The sequence below is a fragment of the Chanos chanos genome, chromosome 6 (assembly GCF_902362185.1).
Source record: "Chanos chanos chromosome 6, fChaCha1.1, whole genome shotgun sequence".
NCBI lineage: Eukaryota > Metazoa > Chordata > Actinopteri > Gonorynchiformes > Chanidae > Chanos > Chanos chanos.
In genome coordinates, this window is record NC_044500.1 from 30,747,588 (window position 1) to 30,763,674 (window position 16,087).

At 38.5% G+C, this 16,087-nt stretch overlaps 2 protein-coding genes across 2 annotated transcripts; one reads left to right on the forward strand and one right to left on the reverse strand.

The window, feature by feature from the left end:
- Nucleotides 1-303: 303 nt before the first annotated feature.
- On the forward strand, nucleotides 304-9,118 carry nol8 (nucleolar protein 8). Its single transcript, XM_030776391.1, has 16 exons — nucleotides 304-424; nucleotides 515-577; nucleotides 673-751; nucleotides 881-1,031; nucleotides 1,152-1,220; nucleotides 1,588-3,600; nucleotides 3,898-4,077; nucleotides 4,222-4,335; nucleotides 4,461-4,551; nucleotides 4,866-5,007; nucleotides 6,541-6,624; nucleotides 7,201-7,505; nucleotides 7,719-7,875; nucleotides 8,099-8,160; nucleotides 8,258-8,340; nucleotides 8,872-9,118. The coding sequence occupies exons 1-16, from the start codon at nucleotides 304-306 to the stop codon at nucleotides 8,929-8,931; spliced, it is 3,774 nt and encodes a 1,257-aa protein (XP_030632251.1). The 3' UTR covers nucleotides 8,932-9,118.
- A 5,233-nt stretch (nucleotides 9,119-14,351) lies between these two features.
- Nucleotides 14,352-15,724, reverse strand: wu:fb55g09 (uncharacterized). The gene has a single exon (XM_030778598.1). The coding sequence runs from the start codon at nucleotides 15,320-15,322 to the stop codon at nucleotides 14,690-14,692; it is 633 nt and encodes a 210-aa protein (XP_030634458.1). The 5' UTR covers nucleotides 15,323-15,724; the 3' UTR covers nucleotides 14,352-14,689.
- Between the last annotated feature and the right edge of the window lie 363 nt (nucleotides 15,725-16,087).

Here is a 16,087-nt window from a genome sequence, read left to right on the forward strand (position 1 = left end):
GGTAAACGTGTATTTAAAGTCCAGTGTTTTGGGGGTTTGTGATACTTAATATTTGTGATGTTATATTCTAATGCTTTAGGGTTGTTTTTGGACGAATTTGGTGAAGGTGTCGTTTACTCTAAGCAATGTAAAAACAGAAATTTAACTGAACTGTCGTGGTTACTGTGTGTACATGTTCATGAGTTACACCGTATGCATTAAGTTCCTCGTGTTTTTACCTGTACTTATTTTTTAAAATTTTATTTTTCCAGGTTTGTTATGCTTAATGTGGATGTCTAGTGACTGAGTCTGAAAAGTTGGATCATGAGACGTCTGTACATTGGTGGTCTGAGCCACAATATTTCCCAGAAGGACCTCAAGGATAGGTTTGGGAAATTTGGTCAAGTGTCAGATGTGGAGATTGTAACAAGGAAGGACGGAGATGGTAAGTTTCTTTAAGGTGTGAGTTTATCTGTATGATATTTAGTCATATTAGCTACTGCTCTTACTAAATGTGTTCTCCTTTTTTTTGCAGGCGTACCTGTTAAAACGTTTGGTTACATCAACATAGACATTTCCGATGGGGATTACAAAAGATGTAAGTATGCTTATTATAATTCTAATAGTTTCAGAACGGACGAAGTTTTTCAGTCCATAGATAAATATTTGACATATTTGAATATCCTGATACAGGTTTGTCTGTTTTGAATAAATCCAAATGGAAGGGTGGAACATTACAAATCGAGCTTGCTAAGGAGAGCTTTTTGCATAGGTATGAACTTTCATTCATTCATTTTTTTCTTCTAGTCAGCATTTTGGCTCTACATTTTCAGTACTGTCATTGTTCTTCAATTTTTTATATTTGGAGTCCTCAGGTGTCTGTAAACAACCTCTTTTTTAGACTTGCTGAAGAACGACAGCAAGTATGTGAGAAGTCTCAGGCCCCAAGAGTTGACCCCAAAGAGGAGATTGTAGAGTCATTTAAGAAAGCTGGTGTGGAGAATTTCCATATGAAGGCTGCTGTCCCGGGGACAGAGGTTCCGGGCCATAAGGTTTGGATGATTTTTTTTTTTTTTTTTTTTTCGTTAAGAATTTACCTGTAGCATGTTGCTGGTCACTCAAGAAAAGTTTCTGTGATTTTTTTTTTCTTTTGTTTATTAATTTATCCTCAGGATTGGGTTGTGAGTAAATTTGGGCGTGTTCTCCCAGTCCTTCAACTGAAATGTCAAGGCAAGAACAAAATATCCTTTCACAAATCACCTCCAATGCTGCTGTTGTCATGTTAGCATTATAATCGTGTTATTGTGGGAGCAAATCACATGTACTACAACTTTAAATACTTAATCATTAAACACATTGTGGTACTTGTTAGTTTCTGAGAAGTGTAGTTGCACTGTACACATCATGTTATAACTTTTGTAAGATGTTAGTATGTTCTCCAAAACTACTTTAGCCATCAGCTACTATGCTATTCTATGTTGATTATTAAATACAGTAGTCTTTTTTTTTTGAGAAAAGTTAAGTCCAGTTCTTATTGAATGAACACAAAGCATTTCAATTGCTTAATTTTATATCCAGGATAAAAGGTTTTGCCTTAACTCCTCACACATTTTTAAGTATGATCCATCAAAGCATTGTCACAATATTAAGAAACTTGAGAATGCAGAGGACAGCACAGACTTCACCCCAGTCTCCAAACTTACATGGGAAATTTTGGGTGGTGATGATGAAATCAGTAAAAAGAGAAGAGGAGAATTCCCACAAAGGAAAGTTTGCCCCAAAAAGTTCAAGAAGGATTCATCTAATGTGCTCCCAACCCATCTCTCTGACCACATTGAAGATGTCAGAAGTTCTGTAAACATTGAGAATGCCATAGTAAGCAAAAACAGGACAGAAAGTGGACTCATACTTAACGATAAACAAAGCTCTGTTGTTCGCATGTCACAAAAAGCTGTGTGTGTTTTCGACAGCGATGCTGACTCAGATGATGAAATTAGGATGTTAGTCGCAACTGAATCAGTGCAAAACACAACAGGTTTACCTGCAGAGGAAGATGACACATTGGAAGTGGTCGGGAATGACTTTACTGTGAAATCTAACATAACCTGGGGTCAGAGAGACAGTGGCAGTGGGATGGGTGGATTTACTCTTAGAACTTCAAAGGATGATGAGGAGTACGACTCTGCAGACACCGATGAAATCCTTACACAGAGCAAAACAACAAATGGACCAAAGGACCCACATATGACTGAACCGGACACAAAAAATCAAAACTCCATCATAAAATCTGACGAAAACAAAGTGAACGTTGAAGGCAAGACGGCTGACAAGAGTACATCAAAGCCTCTCCCTGTTCCCTCAGATTCTGAGAGTATTGATGAGGAGTCTAGCAGCAGTGTGGAGTCTGATTATGAAGACATTATGACAAACTGCTATAGAATAGAACTTTCTTTGACAGATCTTGAGCAGCTTGCCAAAAATTGTGTTGCTTCCTCAGATGATGAAAATAGTGACATTGTGGATTCTGACCCACAAACTGGACCAAGTAGAGTGTCTAACTCATCATCTGAGTCAAAAATGAAGACCCCTTGCAAAGCGCCACAAAAAAGTGGCAATAACCCAGATGACATTTTAGCTTCTCTTTTAGGTGACAGCAGCGATGAAGAGAATGATGGTGGAAAAAAAGGAAAGAAGAAAGAAAGGCTGAAGAAGGGTAAAACCTCATCTCTGCCTGCTTTTGTGGGCACTAAGGACCTTTTTAAAACTCGGCATTCTGCTGAGTCAGATTTTTCTCTAAAAAGGCAGGATGAAAGAGAAAATTGTCAATCTACAGACGATGCCAAGAGCCAAAAACAAGACTCAAAAATATTAACCCACAGAGAAGTAAAAGATGAGGGTAAAGATACACAATCCTGTGACCCACAGCTGAAGGACTCGAGCTCTTCACTATTACCAGTTGACAGAGGAGATGAAGAGATGGATGAAGAATGTGATAATGTTTTATGCAATGATGGGGAGTCAACAGATGATCTAAAACAGTTATCATCCACTGTAGAAAAATCAGAGAACAGTGTACCAAAAACTGATTCCTCGCAGAAAAGTGATACATCAAGTGATGATTCAGGGAGCAGTGAGGATGAGGTGAAACAGAAAGCCAGGGCCATGTCCAGAGAAGGTGCTGTGTCTGAGAAAAGCACACAGGGAAAGATCATAAATGTTTCCAAAGCTGATTCATTATCGTGTAACAATGAGGTGATCGAGACGAAGGAAAACGACAAGGCAGCCACGCCTAAAGACTCTGGACACACCGAGCAAGCACATAAAATTCCAAAATGTGGCCCTACAGCTGATTCTTTGTGTAGTAGTAGCTCAGCCACTAAAGATTCAGTTGTCACTGAAGAGAGTGTGGTGGAAAGCAATGTAAAAGCTGCATCCGAGGGGTCCGACGACAGTCAGATAAGTGAGAATACGGCGTTAGTGCGACGGCCTCCTCAACGGACTGCTGTCTCAGATGCACAGAAGCAACAGCAGGACAACCAGAGACGCCTGGCTGCCCTGGAGCAGAGACAGAAGGAGGCTGAACAGCAGAAGAAGCTTATTCAGGGGGCCCTTGCTGGTGTGGTAAGTGGTCATACTGCACCTGTTCTCTCCCTTCCTATGACATGTGCTCTTGTCATTTTTGTAATCTACATAAGATTGGAGTGATGGAAGAAGTTCAGCAGATATTCATCACTGCATTTATTTTTCTAGTATGTTGTCTGTTCTTGTGCCTTGTGGACTTTGCTCAACAGATTTTATGTGAGGAAGAAGACATTTGCGTATGTGTTGATATAAAACCCATAAGTGGACTCTCAGTGGTTTCAACTTGAATGGTTTTTACATTTGTGTTAGTAATGAATGTCGTCTTATTTTTTTAAGGATACACCAAGTTCGAGTAAAAGCAAACATATCGTGTTTGATTCTGATGATGAAAGTGACGACAAAGAAGAGGATTCTGCCATTCTCGCTACCCAGAAAAAAGACCTTTTTCAAGAAGATCCGGAGTCTGATAGGGAAATGGAAACAGAAAACACGGAAAGACAAGAACTCAAAGAAAAGGTAAACTTGTAGCAATAGTTGAGTTTAATGGGATGGCAACTTATATTGTGATATGCTGATGAAAGCATGCAAGTTTGTGTGTTTTCATAATTCAGTCTTTTTAAAGGTCTTCAACTCTTTTACTTGCATGGTAACATTCTGTAGACTAGGGGAAACAAACTGTTTGATAGCAGCGATGAAGAAGAAGAAGATGATGATAATGATGATGAAGAACGGTTCCAGATAAAGCCTCAGTTTGAAGGAAAAGCTGGACAGAAGGTAAAAATGAAATAATACACATTTCTGTGATCCATTTTTTTCATTCTTACTATGAGAAGTCTCTTGATTGAAACATTTTAGAGCAGCGTGAGTGAGCTTTTTTTCAGCTGTGATGTTGTTTTCAGCTAATGGAACTGCAGTCACGATTTGGAACGGATGAGAGATTCCAGATGGACTCCAGATTTCTTGACAGTGACAATGAGTGTGAAGTGCAAGGTCAGTAAATTGCTCCAAATGCTAGTTGACGCCAGTTACCGTGGGCGACTTTAATCTTTTACAGGCGTAATCAGGCTTTCCTATAGTTGTTAATAGTGTTATAATCAGTACATGAAATTTCGAATGAAGAGACATGTTTACTCTCACTTCCATTTTTTTTCATTGTGTTGCTCTGTGCTCAGACTTTAGATTTTTGATTTGGGTTTTTAACTTCTCCACTGAATATTTCATCTCAATACGTATAAATACTTTTTCATTTTTGCCTGGAGTTTTACATTTTTGAATCAGTCTTTCAGTTTAATTTCCTGTTTCAGATGACAAGCCCTCAGAAAGAACTGCAGAGGAAGAGCTCATAGAAGAGAAAAGGAAAAATCTAGATATCTTACAGAGTGTTCTAAACATCGATATACAACCAAGTGACGGCAGTAAAGGATCCGCAAAAAACAAGATGTTCAGGTAAGATTCACGATCTTCAGTCCTCATTTCAGAGCCTTGGAAGCCCTGTACAGGTGGCACAAGAGTAGTAGTGTGCAATTCCGAAATACTTTACAGTCTCTGGATCATTTTCCACTTTCCGGGTCACTGTTCTGCAACTTGCGTGGATTTTAAAGGTTTTCTTTTATTTTTTTTCATGTCTATAGCAGACTCCACAAGATCACATGGAAGGATATGTGTTAAGAAAAACAAAGCAAATCTTTCAAAAATGATCTGAGAACTCAGTTTTGAGTCTCGAGACATCCCTAAGTTACCATCTCTTTATGGATTCTGATGTATTCTTGTGCACATAGGAGCCAAGTATCAGTTCCTGTGCAGGAACAACTGTGTTTTTGGCTGAAGGTCAATTTTTATTGAAGATTTAATGAAGACTAATTGTTTCAGCCTCATCATTTTAATCAAATACATACAGTTGAACAAATTGATTCAAGTTCTTTAAAAAAAATGAGGGTTTTTCCCCGTATGTTGGAGTGAAACTTACAGCTATTTGTGTGTAGTGTTTCTTAAAGCCTTTAGCTTAAGTCAGTCATTTTTTAGGTGACTGTAGATTTGACAAATCTGCCCAGTTTCTTTTTAGTTTCTGGGGTGAATTTGGCTGAAGGTCAATTTTTATTGAAGATTTAATGAAGACTAATTGTTTCAGCCTCATCATTTTAATCAAATACATACAGTTGAACAAATTGATTCAAGTTCTTTAAAAAAAATGAGGGTTTTTCCCCGTATGTTGGAGTGAAACTTACAGCTATTTGTGTGTAGTGTTTCTTAAAGCCTTTAGCTTAAGTCAGTCATTTTTTAGGTGACTGTAGATTTGACAAATCTGCCCAGTTTCTTTTTAGTTTCTGGGGTGAATTTGTAGAAAGTAAGCTTAAAGACATGTTAAACATTTTCAGTTTGATTTAAGTCAGGGCAGATTCTCTCTGGTAGTTTTTTTTATACTTCAGCCACTTTGTAGGAGCATTTGGTCACTGTCATGTTGTGTTTGCAGAGTGCTTCAGATTTTCACTGATTTTTTTCACTGCATTATTCCTCTATTTTCTTGTCCCCTGAGAAATTCCTCAGTCCTTGCTGATGAAAACATCCCATAATATTCTCCCCACTTCCACTATTCATGTAAGGGCAGATTATCTTTAGCTGCCAAATTAAACACTTCAGATTAAGACTAAAAAGTTCAACTGTACTTTTTCTTTGTTTGTTTGTTTTGCAAATGTCAGATTCACTGGGTGGGCTTTGTTGTATAAACTTCCTTTTTGCCTTTCTGTGACACTGGCCAGTGTTCAGGAGTGCTTTGTATAATGTCACAAGTTGCATAATGTTTTATAAACAGAGCTTCATGGTGTTCGGGTCACCTTCAGAGGGGAGCACTGCATGTCCTGCTAATGTTATGTAATGGCCCTTGGCTATGTGCTGACTTGGTTGTATATTATGAATACAGTTGAATTTGAATGAATGCATTAACTTAAACCGTATCAAGTTTTGCTATTTTTCTCATCACAGAGATATTTCAGCCTTGCACTATGACCCAACTCGTGAAGAGCATGCAGCTTTTGAAACAAAGAAAGAAGAGCCAAAGAAGGAAAGGTAATTCAACTTTTTAAAAAGTATATTTGAGCCATCACTTAGCTATAACCGTCTGACCTCTATAGAAAAAAAGGAAAATTACATGCAGCTATGTATCTAGGCGCCTCAGATTAATAAACTTACACTTGTAATTTTGCAGTTCAGTATGCCAGTGAAAACAAACAGTAGTGTCGAATAATGCTACTCTAAGTCTCTCATAATAAACTTACAAACTGTCTTATTATTTGACAGTACTAAAAGAATCAAATGAAAGATTTCAAAATCCTCATGAGATAACGGTCATCATGGACATGTCTACCACAGTGTCTTTTTACGGCATACTCTGCTGTGACAGGGTTGTTTTCAGCTATCAACGTGTTATTTAACTCAAATAAAAACTGAACCAATGTGTGTAACTGTTTGTACATTTCAGTAAACTGAGCTCCGTTCAGATACCAGCGCTTAAGCAGTTGCCACAGGTTAACTCATGTTGCTACATGCACTGTCTATGGTGTATAGGTCTAGTCCTTACTCATTGCTCTGCACCCATCTCAAAGAAAGGTATTAAAAATGTTTCTCTCTGCACACCCTCCACAGCAAAGCTGCAAGGCGAAAGAAACGAGAAGAAGCAGAAAAACTCCCTGAGGTGTCTAAGGACATTTACTATGATGTGGCTGTGAACCTGAAAGAGGTGTTTGGAACAGCAAAAGAAAACAAAGAAGAGACGGTCATTAACTGGGATAAAGAGGAGGAAAAAGAGGATGAGGTCGAAACAACAGATGAAAACAAAGACATCCAGTTGTCTTTCTCATCTTCCGTTAACACAGAAAAACAAGAGTCAACAGGATTCACGTTCTCTTTTTTGACTGATGACACAGTGGGAGAGAGCACCCCCAAGACAGGTACTACTTTTCCTCTAAGTTCCATTTCTTTCTCTTTTTTTTTCCTTCTCATTTCCTGTTTTAACTATCAGATTAGTGCATCTGAATGTCTCCCTTTCTACTTTGCCTTTTTTTTTATTATATCAACATCAAAATGAACATCTTTCGACAGTCATTATTTTATAATACATCACAAGGTGTTACCATAAATTAAATGTTACCATACCCCTCCAGACGAATACAAGATTGAGACTCTGCGAGGAGCCAAAATATCTTGGCAGGTGGATCCACGTTTCCAGGACAGTAGTTCAGAAGAGGAGGAGGAGGAGGAGGAGGAGGAGGAGATGGAGGTGGAAGCCAACAACCAGACAGCTTCCACTAATTCTACTGTGTAAGATGCAGTTTGACAGCTTTGGTTTCCTATTATGCAGCATCTGGTCAATGTAGTGACTATGTAAATGTAATGTAATGCAGAAAATGTAATGCAGATGTTTCTTGAGTAATGGATGTTTCCAGTTTGATCTATTATATTCCAATTCTTTTTCCCCTCAAAAATTTGAATGATGATCAGCTCCAAAAGTGAATGATTAATTATTCTGTCTTACAAACCACAGTGAACCAGAATCGACAAAGAAGAAGCTCTTCTTTTTCTACCAAGACGATGAGCGGTTAAAAGGTACGACTGAAATGACTGTAATGTCCTGATTTTATTTCATTCTTTCTCTAATCCTGTCACAGATACAATTTTCTCCTTGTCTTTTCTGTCTACACAGAGGGGCCTAAAATGTTCTGTAGATCTACAAAATTGGAGGACCAGAGGGAAGAGTGGGAAGGAAAGAGAACATCACTCATTGAGGTAAAATGTTGAAAAGACATGTTGAACATGTGTCATATAGTAAACAAACACAATGAATAATGTCAGTTGTGTTTTTAACAAACAGGGTGTTGAGTACCCACACATTTTTTTCTCATTTCTTACTCTCTCTCCACATTAAAATTTTTAGTCCTTTAATGTGGGGTGATTTCTTTCCTGATTTGCTTTACATTTGAAGCCAGTGTAGGAACATCACACGATAAAAAAGAAATGTGGACATCAGCTCTCCATTGTCCTTTGGGGATGATGCATTTTAGTCATGCTGACATTTCATTAGACAGAATTGCTCGTTAATCATTGGTGGATGAGATGACTAAAGTTCCAGCCAAAAATGCTCTCACAGGCTTGTACGTTTAGTTTAATTTGCTCTTGTTTCCAGTTGTAACATTTTTTTTATCTATACTAAATCTCACTGAGAATTAAGATGTATAATATTGTTTAGAACAGAGTAAATGTAACACAATGAGCTACTTCTTTAACAGTACACACTGTTGTCGCTGTTTTCTTTCATAGGAGTATCGGAAGAAGCACAAAGACGCAAAAAAAAGGCTGAAGGCATCTCACCGCAGCTGAATACATATGTCACTTATGGTGCCATATTAGCGCATTCTTATGTGTGAAAAGTCATGAGTTTACCATGTAAATGAACAAGCTCCCCATGTCCACCACTAGAGGGCATAAATGTTTTGAAATGGTGTGTGCACTGCCACTGAGCAGTATGGATCATTTCCAAATTTTGGTTTTCTGTATATATTTTCAAATTTCCTCCATTATCTTTGAATAGTAATTATGAGTAAGCAATAAAGATATTCTTTATTACTGAGCAAAAGCAAATATACATCTGTAAGAGTCTTTTGTTTTGTGTGCTTTGTTCTCTTTTTTCATACGGCCCATTAATTCACATGTCTGAAATGCAATGTATGTTAAAATACATCACCATAAAAACAGATCCCTTCTTAGATTGGTGGAACAGATAGCAACTGTCGTTTTGATTGTTAGGATACGTCATTAAAACTAATCCAGTTCTTAATCACAGAATAGATGGAATTGCAAACAATGTGCTCTCATTTGAAAAAAAAAATACTGTACTTGTATGGTATATGTATGAAGTGCTGTCCCAGCACTTTCTGTGTGAGAAAAAAAAGTGTTTGTGCAAAACCAGTTTGTTAATAAGACTGGGAGGACTCTGGCCTTGTCCTAGTTAACACCAGTATGGAAAATCTCTTTGACAGAGTGCTTAGCTATATAACGCTTGTAGTATTTGCTCTCTGACACTGTTATCAATGCACTACAGCAGTTTCCATTGTGTACCTTAAGAGAATATCTCTCTGAACAAACTGGGCTGGATCGATTATGAATGATGATAGAAGCTGTCGGGGAGGTGTGAGTATAAGCACTCAAACAGGAATGCAGTTTGGACTTTTCATTGACTTCATACAGGTTGTCATGTTAGATGAATGAGATTAACGAAATATTTTTTATTTTGAGACGATGGTTCTAGAGCAGACCTGTGAAATATGTAGGCACTGTCACTCTCAAGTCTTTATGAACTCCTGCAGAACGGACTCAGAGCGTTCAGTATGTTTGAACACTGTTTAATGCCACTTTCATGAACTGTTTTTTTTTCAGTAGAACTTTTCTGAGAATGAGTCTGCTTGGGGTCTTTACAGTCAATTGAAAATCAATAAAAAGTAAAGTGCCACCCCATAATACAATGAGATATGTTGTGTGCCTAGTGGGCGTAACAGCTACGTGTTAACTCAGTAGTAACAGTCTGAATGTGCACACATAAGAGGCCTGTACAGGCTGTTCCTGCACCCAGCCTTTCCTTTTCACCCTGTGCATAAACAGGACACTGAGGTTTCCTATTTCACTCGCCGCACTGACATCACTGCCGACCGCCCAGAGTGTCAAGTGTCTGTGAAGGAGGAGGAGGAAGGTACAGCTGCTTGTAGCAGTGACATAACGCACCACAAAAGACTCAACTGCCATTTTGTGCTAGACAAATAGAGAAACCAGCAAATGTCCTGCGCGCAGTGTCCTTTCACAGTATGGAAGAGTTGTGTTAAAGGGTCTAAGTCACTACACACATCGAAAACACTTTCTGATTCGAGTGACTCTGTATTTTATATGTATATCATTATGTATCCTGTCATATCAGTGTCATGACGTATTTTCTCCTTATAATGACCTATCTATTTAAACTCAAGGTGATTTATAATCAAAAGATTTCTATCAAAACGTATTTTATGTGAATGAGAAATTTGGGTAGAGAGCTTTCCAAGCTTTGCACTTTGAACATGGTACTCAAAGTTTCTCACTTAGCTTTTTTTTTTTTAATCTTCACGGAAATTTTATATTAGTTTTATTTAAACTGTTAATTTTCTCCGAATTCTTGGCGAACCATTTTAGAGCTGATCTTATGAATCATTACAGTGTGTTTTGAGGAGAGAGAATTTTGAAGTGGGAGGCACTAGGATCTGTGCAGGCTTGAAAGATTTGCAAACTGTTTGAACAGTTTCTCTGAGTGCCAAGAGTGTGCAGAGTTAGTATCTGCTACTAAGGCCAGAGCTTGAGAAGGAGTCACATGATGCCAAGGGGCAGGCCCATATCCTACCAGAATAACATCCCATCCCCCCTCTGACACACAGACACACAGACACACACAAACGCTTGTCATAAACGGTACAAATGCCTCAACCAGATACACAGGGGTTCACTGCAAGCCACTGAGATGGGACACAGAGCAGAAAACACTTGCATTTGTATTAATACTTTCCCACAACAATTTCTTAATGCACAGCTATGTTCATACTTGCCCCATTTTCCCTTCAAAATTAACTAAGGACATTCCAGGAATTTTAACCATAATTGTATCAGCCTAATGTCGAATGCATTGCTGTCAATATTGCCAGAGCACTGCCGATAGCATTGGTCAAAATTCCAAGGAATTTGCGATGCTTATCCAATGTTCACAGTCTCCCTATGATGAATGAAACTTTCTGATGGTTGTACTTTTCCATTTTCATTGCCTTTCAGGTTTCTCTTCTCTAAACATCTCTCCTCCCCTTTTTGCTCACTGGTCAGCATTACCACTTGTTTGTGCTGTAGTATCCATAGCAGTATGTATTCAACCGAGGGCTCAAATAACACCAAGGTCAGCTTGATAGGGCGATGCAACTATGAAACCTGTCATCAACAGACCCTCTTTAGTCTTTTGCCATCTGATTGGTTGGTGAGTTCACAAAGGCGGTATCTAACTGTAGGTTTGTGTGTGAAAGAAAATATGCGCACGTCCTCCTGAATTCTGAAAGCCTGGCTGAGTACTGAGTACTGTTGAGTTTTTACATGACATTCAACTGCCAGAAACGTGATTAGAGAATATATATATATGGTACAGTGTATTTAGCTGGAGATATATGTAAAGCTATTATACACATCAAGAGCAGTGGTTAATGCTAGTAGTAATAATGATAGTCACACAGATCATATGCCTGTGAAATAATATCCACAACATATTTATGTAGCAGTGATGCAAAAAAATGATATAAGAAACACTTTATTCTAAACTGAACAACAGAGCCTATTCTCTGTGCCCTAGGTGCTCTTGTAGGAAGGGGAGACAAAAACATATATTGTGTACCTTCCTAAATTCCACAGGGTTAAAAGAGCAACTTGAATGCTTCTCTATGACTGTATCCTGATCAAGAATATGGCTAGAAGAGCACACAAGGCTCCTCTAAACATCTCATTTCTTTCCCCCAACTGGTTACCTATTCATTGAAAGAGACGCTTCATTGTTTAAATTAGACAGGGGAGACATAGAGAGGGGGGTGGTGGTGGTGAAAATGGAACACTGTGTTCGCCTATTGAAAGAGATTAGAGAGAGAGAGAGAGAGAGACCGTTGGGATTGAGCATTCCCTTTATACCATTATCACAGGGAATAATCCCGCTTGCAGTTTCTTTAGCCAAGACGGGGGAGGGGGTGATATAACACACTCAGTGGATAGCTGGGAGCCTCTGGGGTAATCCTGAGACCTGTGGACTATATTTGTCTGTATCTGAGGTTGTTCTCACTTTTGCTCAGATCCCCTGTGTCACTCATTGCATTTGCTACTTGTTTCAAACATTAGCCACACTTAACATTTTAAAATGCTGATCATCAATTCTGCACTGAGCAAGTATGCCGTCGAAATGACAGCTCAGGCCGACCTGTCTTGACATGTCAAGGACGGCTTTCTCAAATACCACATTGTTTACCGTTTACTGCTCTTGCCAAAGTTCACAGTTGGTTTGTTCTAATAGGAGGCTATGGAGCTCTGTGGTACTATCAAAGCTTTGAGTGACACCCATCCCCCACAGTGCTCTGTCTTATTGCTCTCCCTCTCTCTCTACCAACACCACTCATGAGAGCTGCTAACAATTAAAGGTGAAGTGCTCATTTTTCTTACCCCTCATTGTCCTATTTTAATGAGTCTTTTATATTGTTCTACAGAAATTTTGGTTACAGTCTTCCAAATAAAAAGAAGCACCAGTCTAATTTATTTGCTAATCAGTTCTTTTTTAAACAGTTTAATGGTACGTTGGCGGTAAATAAAATCATTTTGTTATGTAGGCCTAGTACTTTTGTGTCCTATTCAACTTGTATGGCCACAAATATATTTGTTAACATTATGACAAAAGATGACATAAGTGGTTGCACATAATAAAAAATAAATAAACGAACAAAGAAATACTTGAATGTTAACTCAGCCACATCATTTTCATCACCAGCTAACTATAACTCTAGTTCTACTGTACTGAAACTTTATGCCTTTATACTTTTATAGATGTTTAACTATGCAGTAAGTTCAGTTTTACGCCTTTCATATCTGTGCACTTTTATAGAAAATCATACATAAATCTGTCACACTAACATGTCCCACTAGGACAACTTTTAACTAAGTCCATTCAGGTTTGTTTACTCAAGAAGACAAACCACCCTCCTATCTGTTCCTCCCCCTTCCTTTCTTTCATCTCCCTCACATGATTTAGGGAAATATCAGATTTATTTAGAAACTAACAGGCATTTGAAGACAAAACCTACAGCTTGAGAGGAACATGATTTTATCAGACTGAGCGTGACAGCTGGGCCAATGTGTTCCATGTTTCTGCTTACCGATTTGACAGCCCCTCATATCTGGGGAGAAACATCCAGTAGGACTAAAACTGTTGAATACTTCACTCTTTCTCTAATGCTTCCACCCAGCACCACTTTTTTTCCAACTGGCTAACAGATATTGGGCTAAATAGAGTGATTTTAATACAGAACAAATTGCACTTCATAAGAACAGAACAGTTGTAAGGATTTGATCAAACTTAAGACAGAAGCTAAAAGCACTGATCAGTTGTCACAAACTTGGTGGCTCAACTAATGGCTAATGTGAAAAGCTTTTTTAAAAATATGGTATGCCTTGGATTTCCCTGCAGTTTACTTTTGGGTATTTCTTTTTAAGGCCACTGTCTTCTGCCATTTTGCAAAAGTTTTGCTTAACCTTTTTTTTTTTTTAAACAAAATTTTAAATATATATTTTTGTATTCTGTTGCCATAATGATGAAGCTCAAACTATATTTCCTCATGCGTCACATTGTCAGCGTGGATTCCCTAACTTTACTAAAATTGCCTGACCACTTCGTAAGAAACTCACAGGAACGTCTTAGTAAATCTCGATAAGACACTGTTCTCAGACTCCAAGAGAAAGTTACGGTGCTGCGTAAATGCGTTTATTCAGTTTACTGAGGCATTTTATTTCATTAACATGGTCAACATATTCTTTTGCTTAGTACAGCAAGAGATTATGAATGATTTTTAATCGCTTTAGGCCTCATTCTTTCTTTTTTTCCTGAAAATATCATACTAAGTAGTCGGCGATTCATGTCTCTCTTTAACCTGACAAACTCCCCATTTTGTGACCTATTCGTGAACGACACACAAAGAAAACCATGACAACTATTTACATAAGAATCATATCACATTTTATTCGTTTGTTTGTGGGAAACATATACATTATTTGCTTTAGCTGTATCAAGCAATCGCTGTGTGCCTACGGCATGATCTTGAATGTGATTGGCTGTACGGTTTCACTCCTACCTCTACGCCCTTCTTTCACCATATCAAAACATTTCAAAAGAATTTTGTCGATTTACTTAACAATGACAATGACATTGACAGATGTTCGTAATATGTTTATAAACAATATAAACAACAGTTTGTTTAAAAAAAGAGAAATCTTCAATTTGGCCAAACATTAGCGTAAATATATTAAGTGTATCAGATTGATAGCCATATAACTAAAGGCATGGCGCCACAGGAGCCACTGTATCACAGAATTCGTTGAAGTCTTTCTGCATAAAATCTTCACTTTGCATCACATCGTCTTCAGATGGAAAATACTGCATACTTTCCTCTTGGTCGATCTCACCAAAGCTGAAGAAGGTAAACGTTTGACAGTCGCCCATTTGTCGAGGACCAAGATCGGGACTGTCCAGTAGTGCGCCTCTAGCGTTCTCCAGCACACCAAGATAAGAGTCCATATCCGCAAAGTCCATTTCGCAGTCAGAGCCACTGTCAGTGCCAATGGAGTCTGACCGCATATGCATCATCTGGTATTTCTCATGCATGAGAAATTGATTTGTGTTCTTTGGAGCTCTCATACCTGGAGCTCTGATGCCTTGGATGTTGACGGGGCGCAATGAAGCCGCACCCGATAGTCGTTGTCTTGTCTGATTTTGTTGACGGATTGTGAGGTGATGTCCATTCACTCTCCCCCTTTTCCCTTGTCTCCTTCCACATTTGTACCAGCTATGTTTGCTGCTCCCCTTCCTTGGCTCATCCTTGACCTTGTCTTTAATGGCAGGTCTGTCACTGTAGACCTTCCATTGGCACATCATGCCCTTTCCACACATTGTTTCTTCGAAAAGCATTGAGTTAGCTTGATCCAAGCTACCTCACATAATCTTCTCGGCTGCGGACAGCGTCGGTGAAACAAAGAATTGATTTCTCTGTTTGAGATTCGCTTCACGTGGTTCTCCAGGCAGTTACTTTAGTAGTCTACCTTTTCACAATCTTTTCCGTTTTTTTCTTTACCACTGGCTTTTGAATGTACATAGCCTGGTGGAGTGCCTTCTGTACAGGCAGCTTTACCTGCTCGTCGCTGAATACTAAGCCAACAGTCACACCCCTTTTCGTTCGCTTAAACCAATCTTTTTTAGACTTGATAAATAAGACGATGCCTGGAATCGTGAGAAGTGAAAGGGTGTTTCGACTTGGCTCTGATTTGCAAATATATCAACAAATTAAGGCTGTTCAACTGACACAAGCAGACATCTGCTTTCAAATGACAGTTTACAATTCCCTCAAGCAGCCTGCATTGAGCTTTATATAACACTGGAGCGTTTGTATCCTTGTTTGAAGAATGGGGGTGTACGTTAGATTTTTAGGGGAATAACGATTAAAAAACCTGAAAGACGTTGTCAGTAAGAAAATAAAACATATTTAACTACAGATTTAAAAATACAGAAACCAATAAATTGTAACAATAACGGTAAAATTCTCTATATAAAATAAAAGAAAAAAGTAAGCAACCCGTTACAATATTCGACTCGTCTGTTCATTTTTGGACGCTGTGGTAATACGCCAGATACGTGACCACCAATGTACGTACGTAAACCAATAAACATTCTGAACGT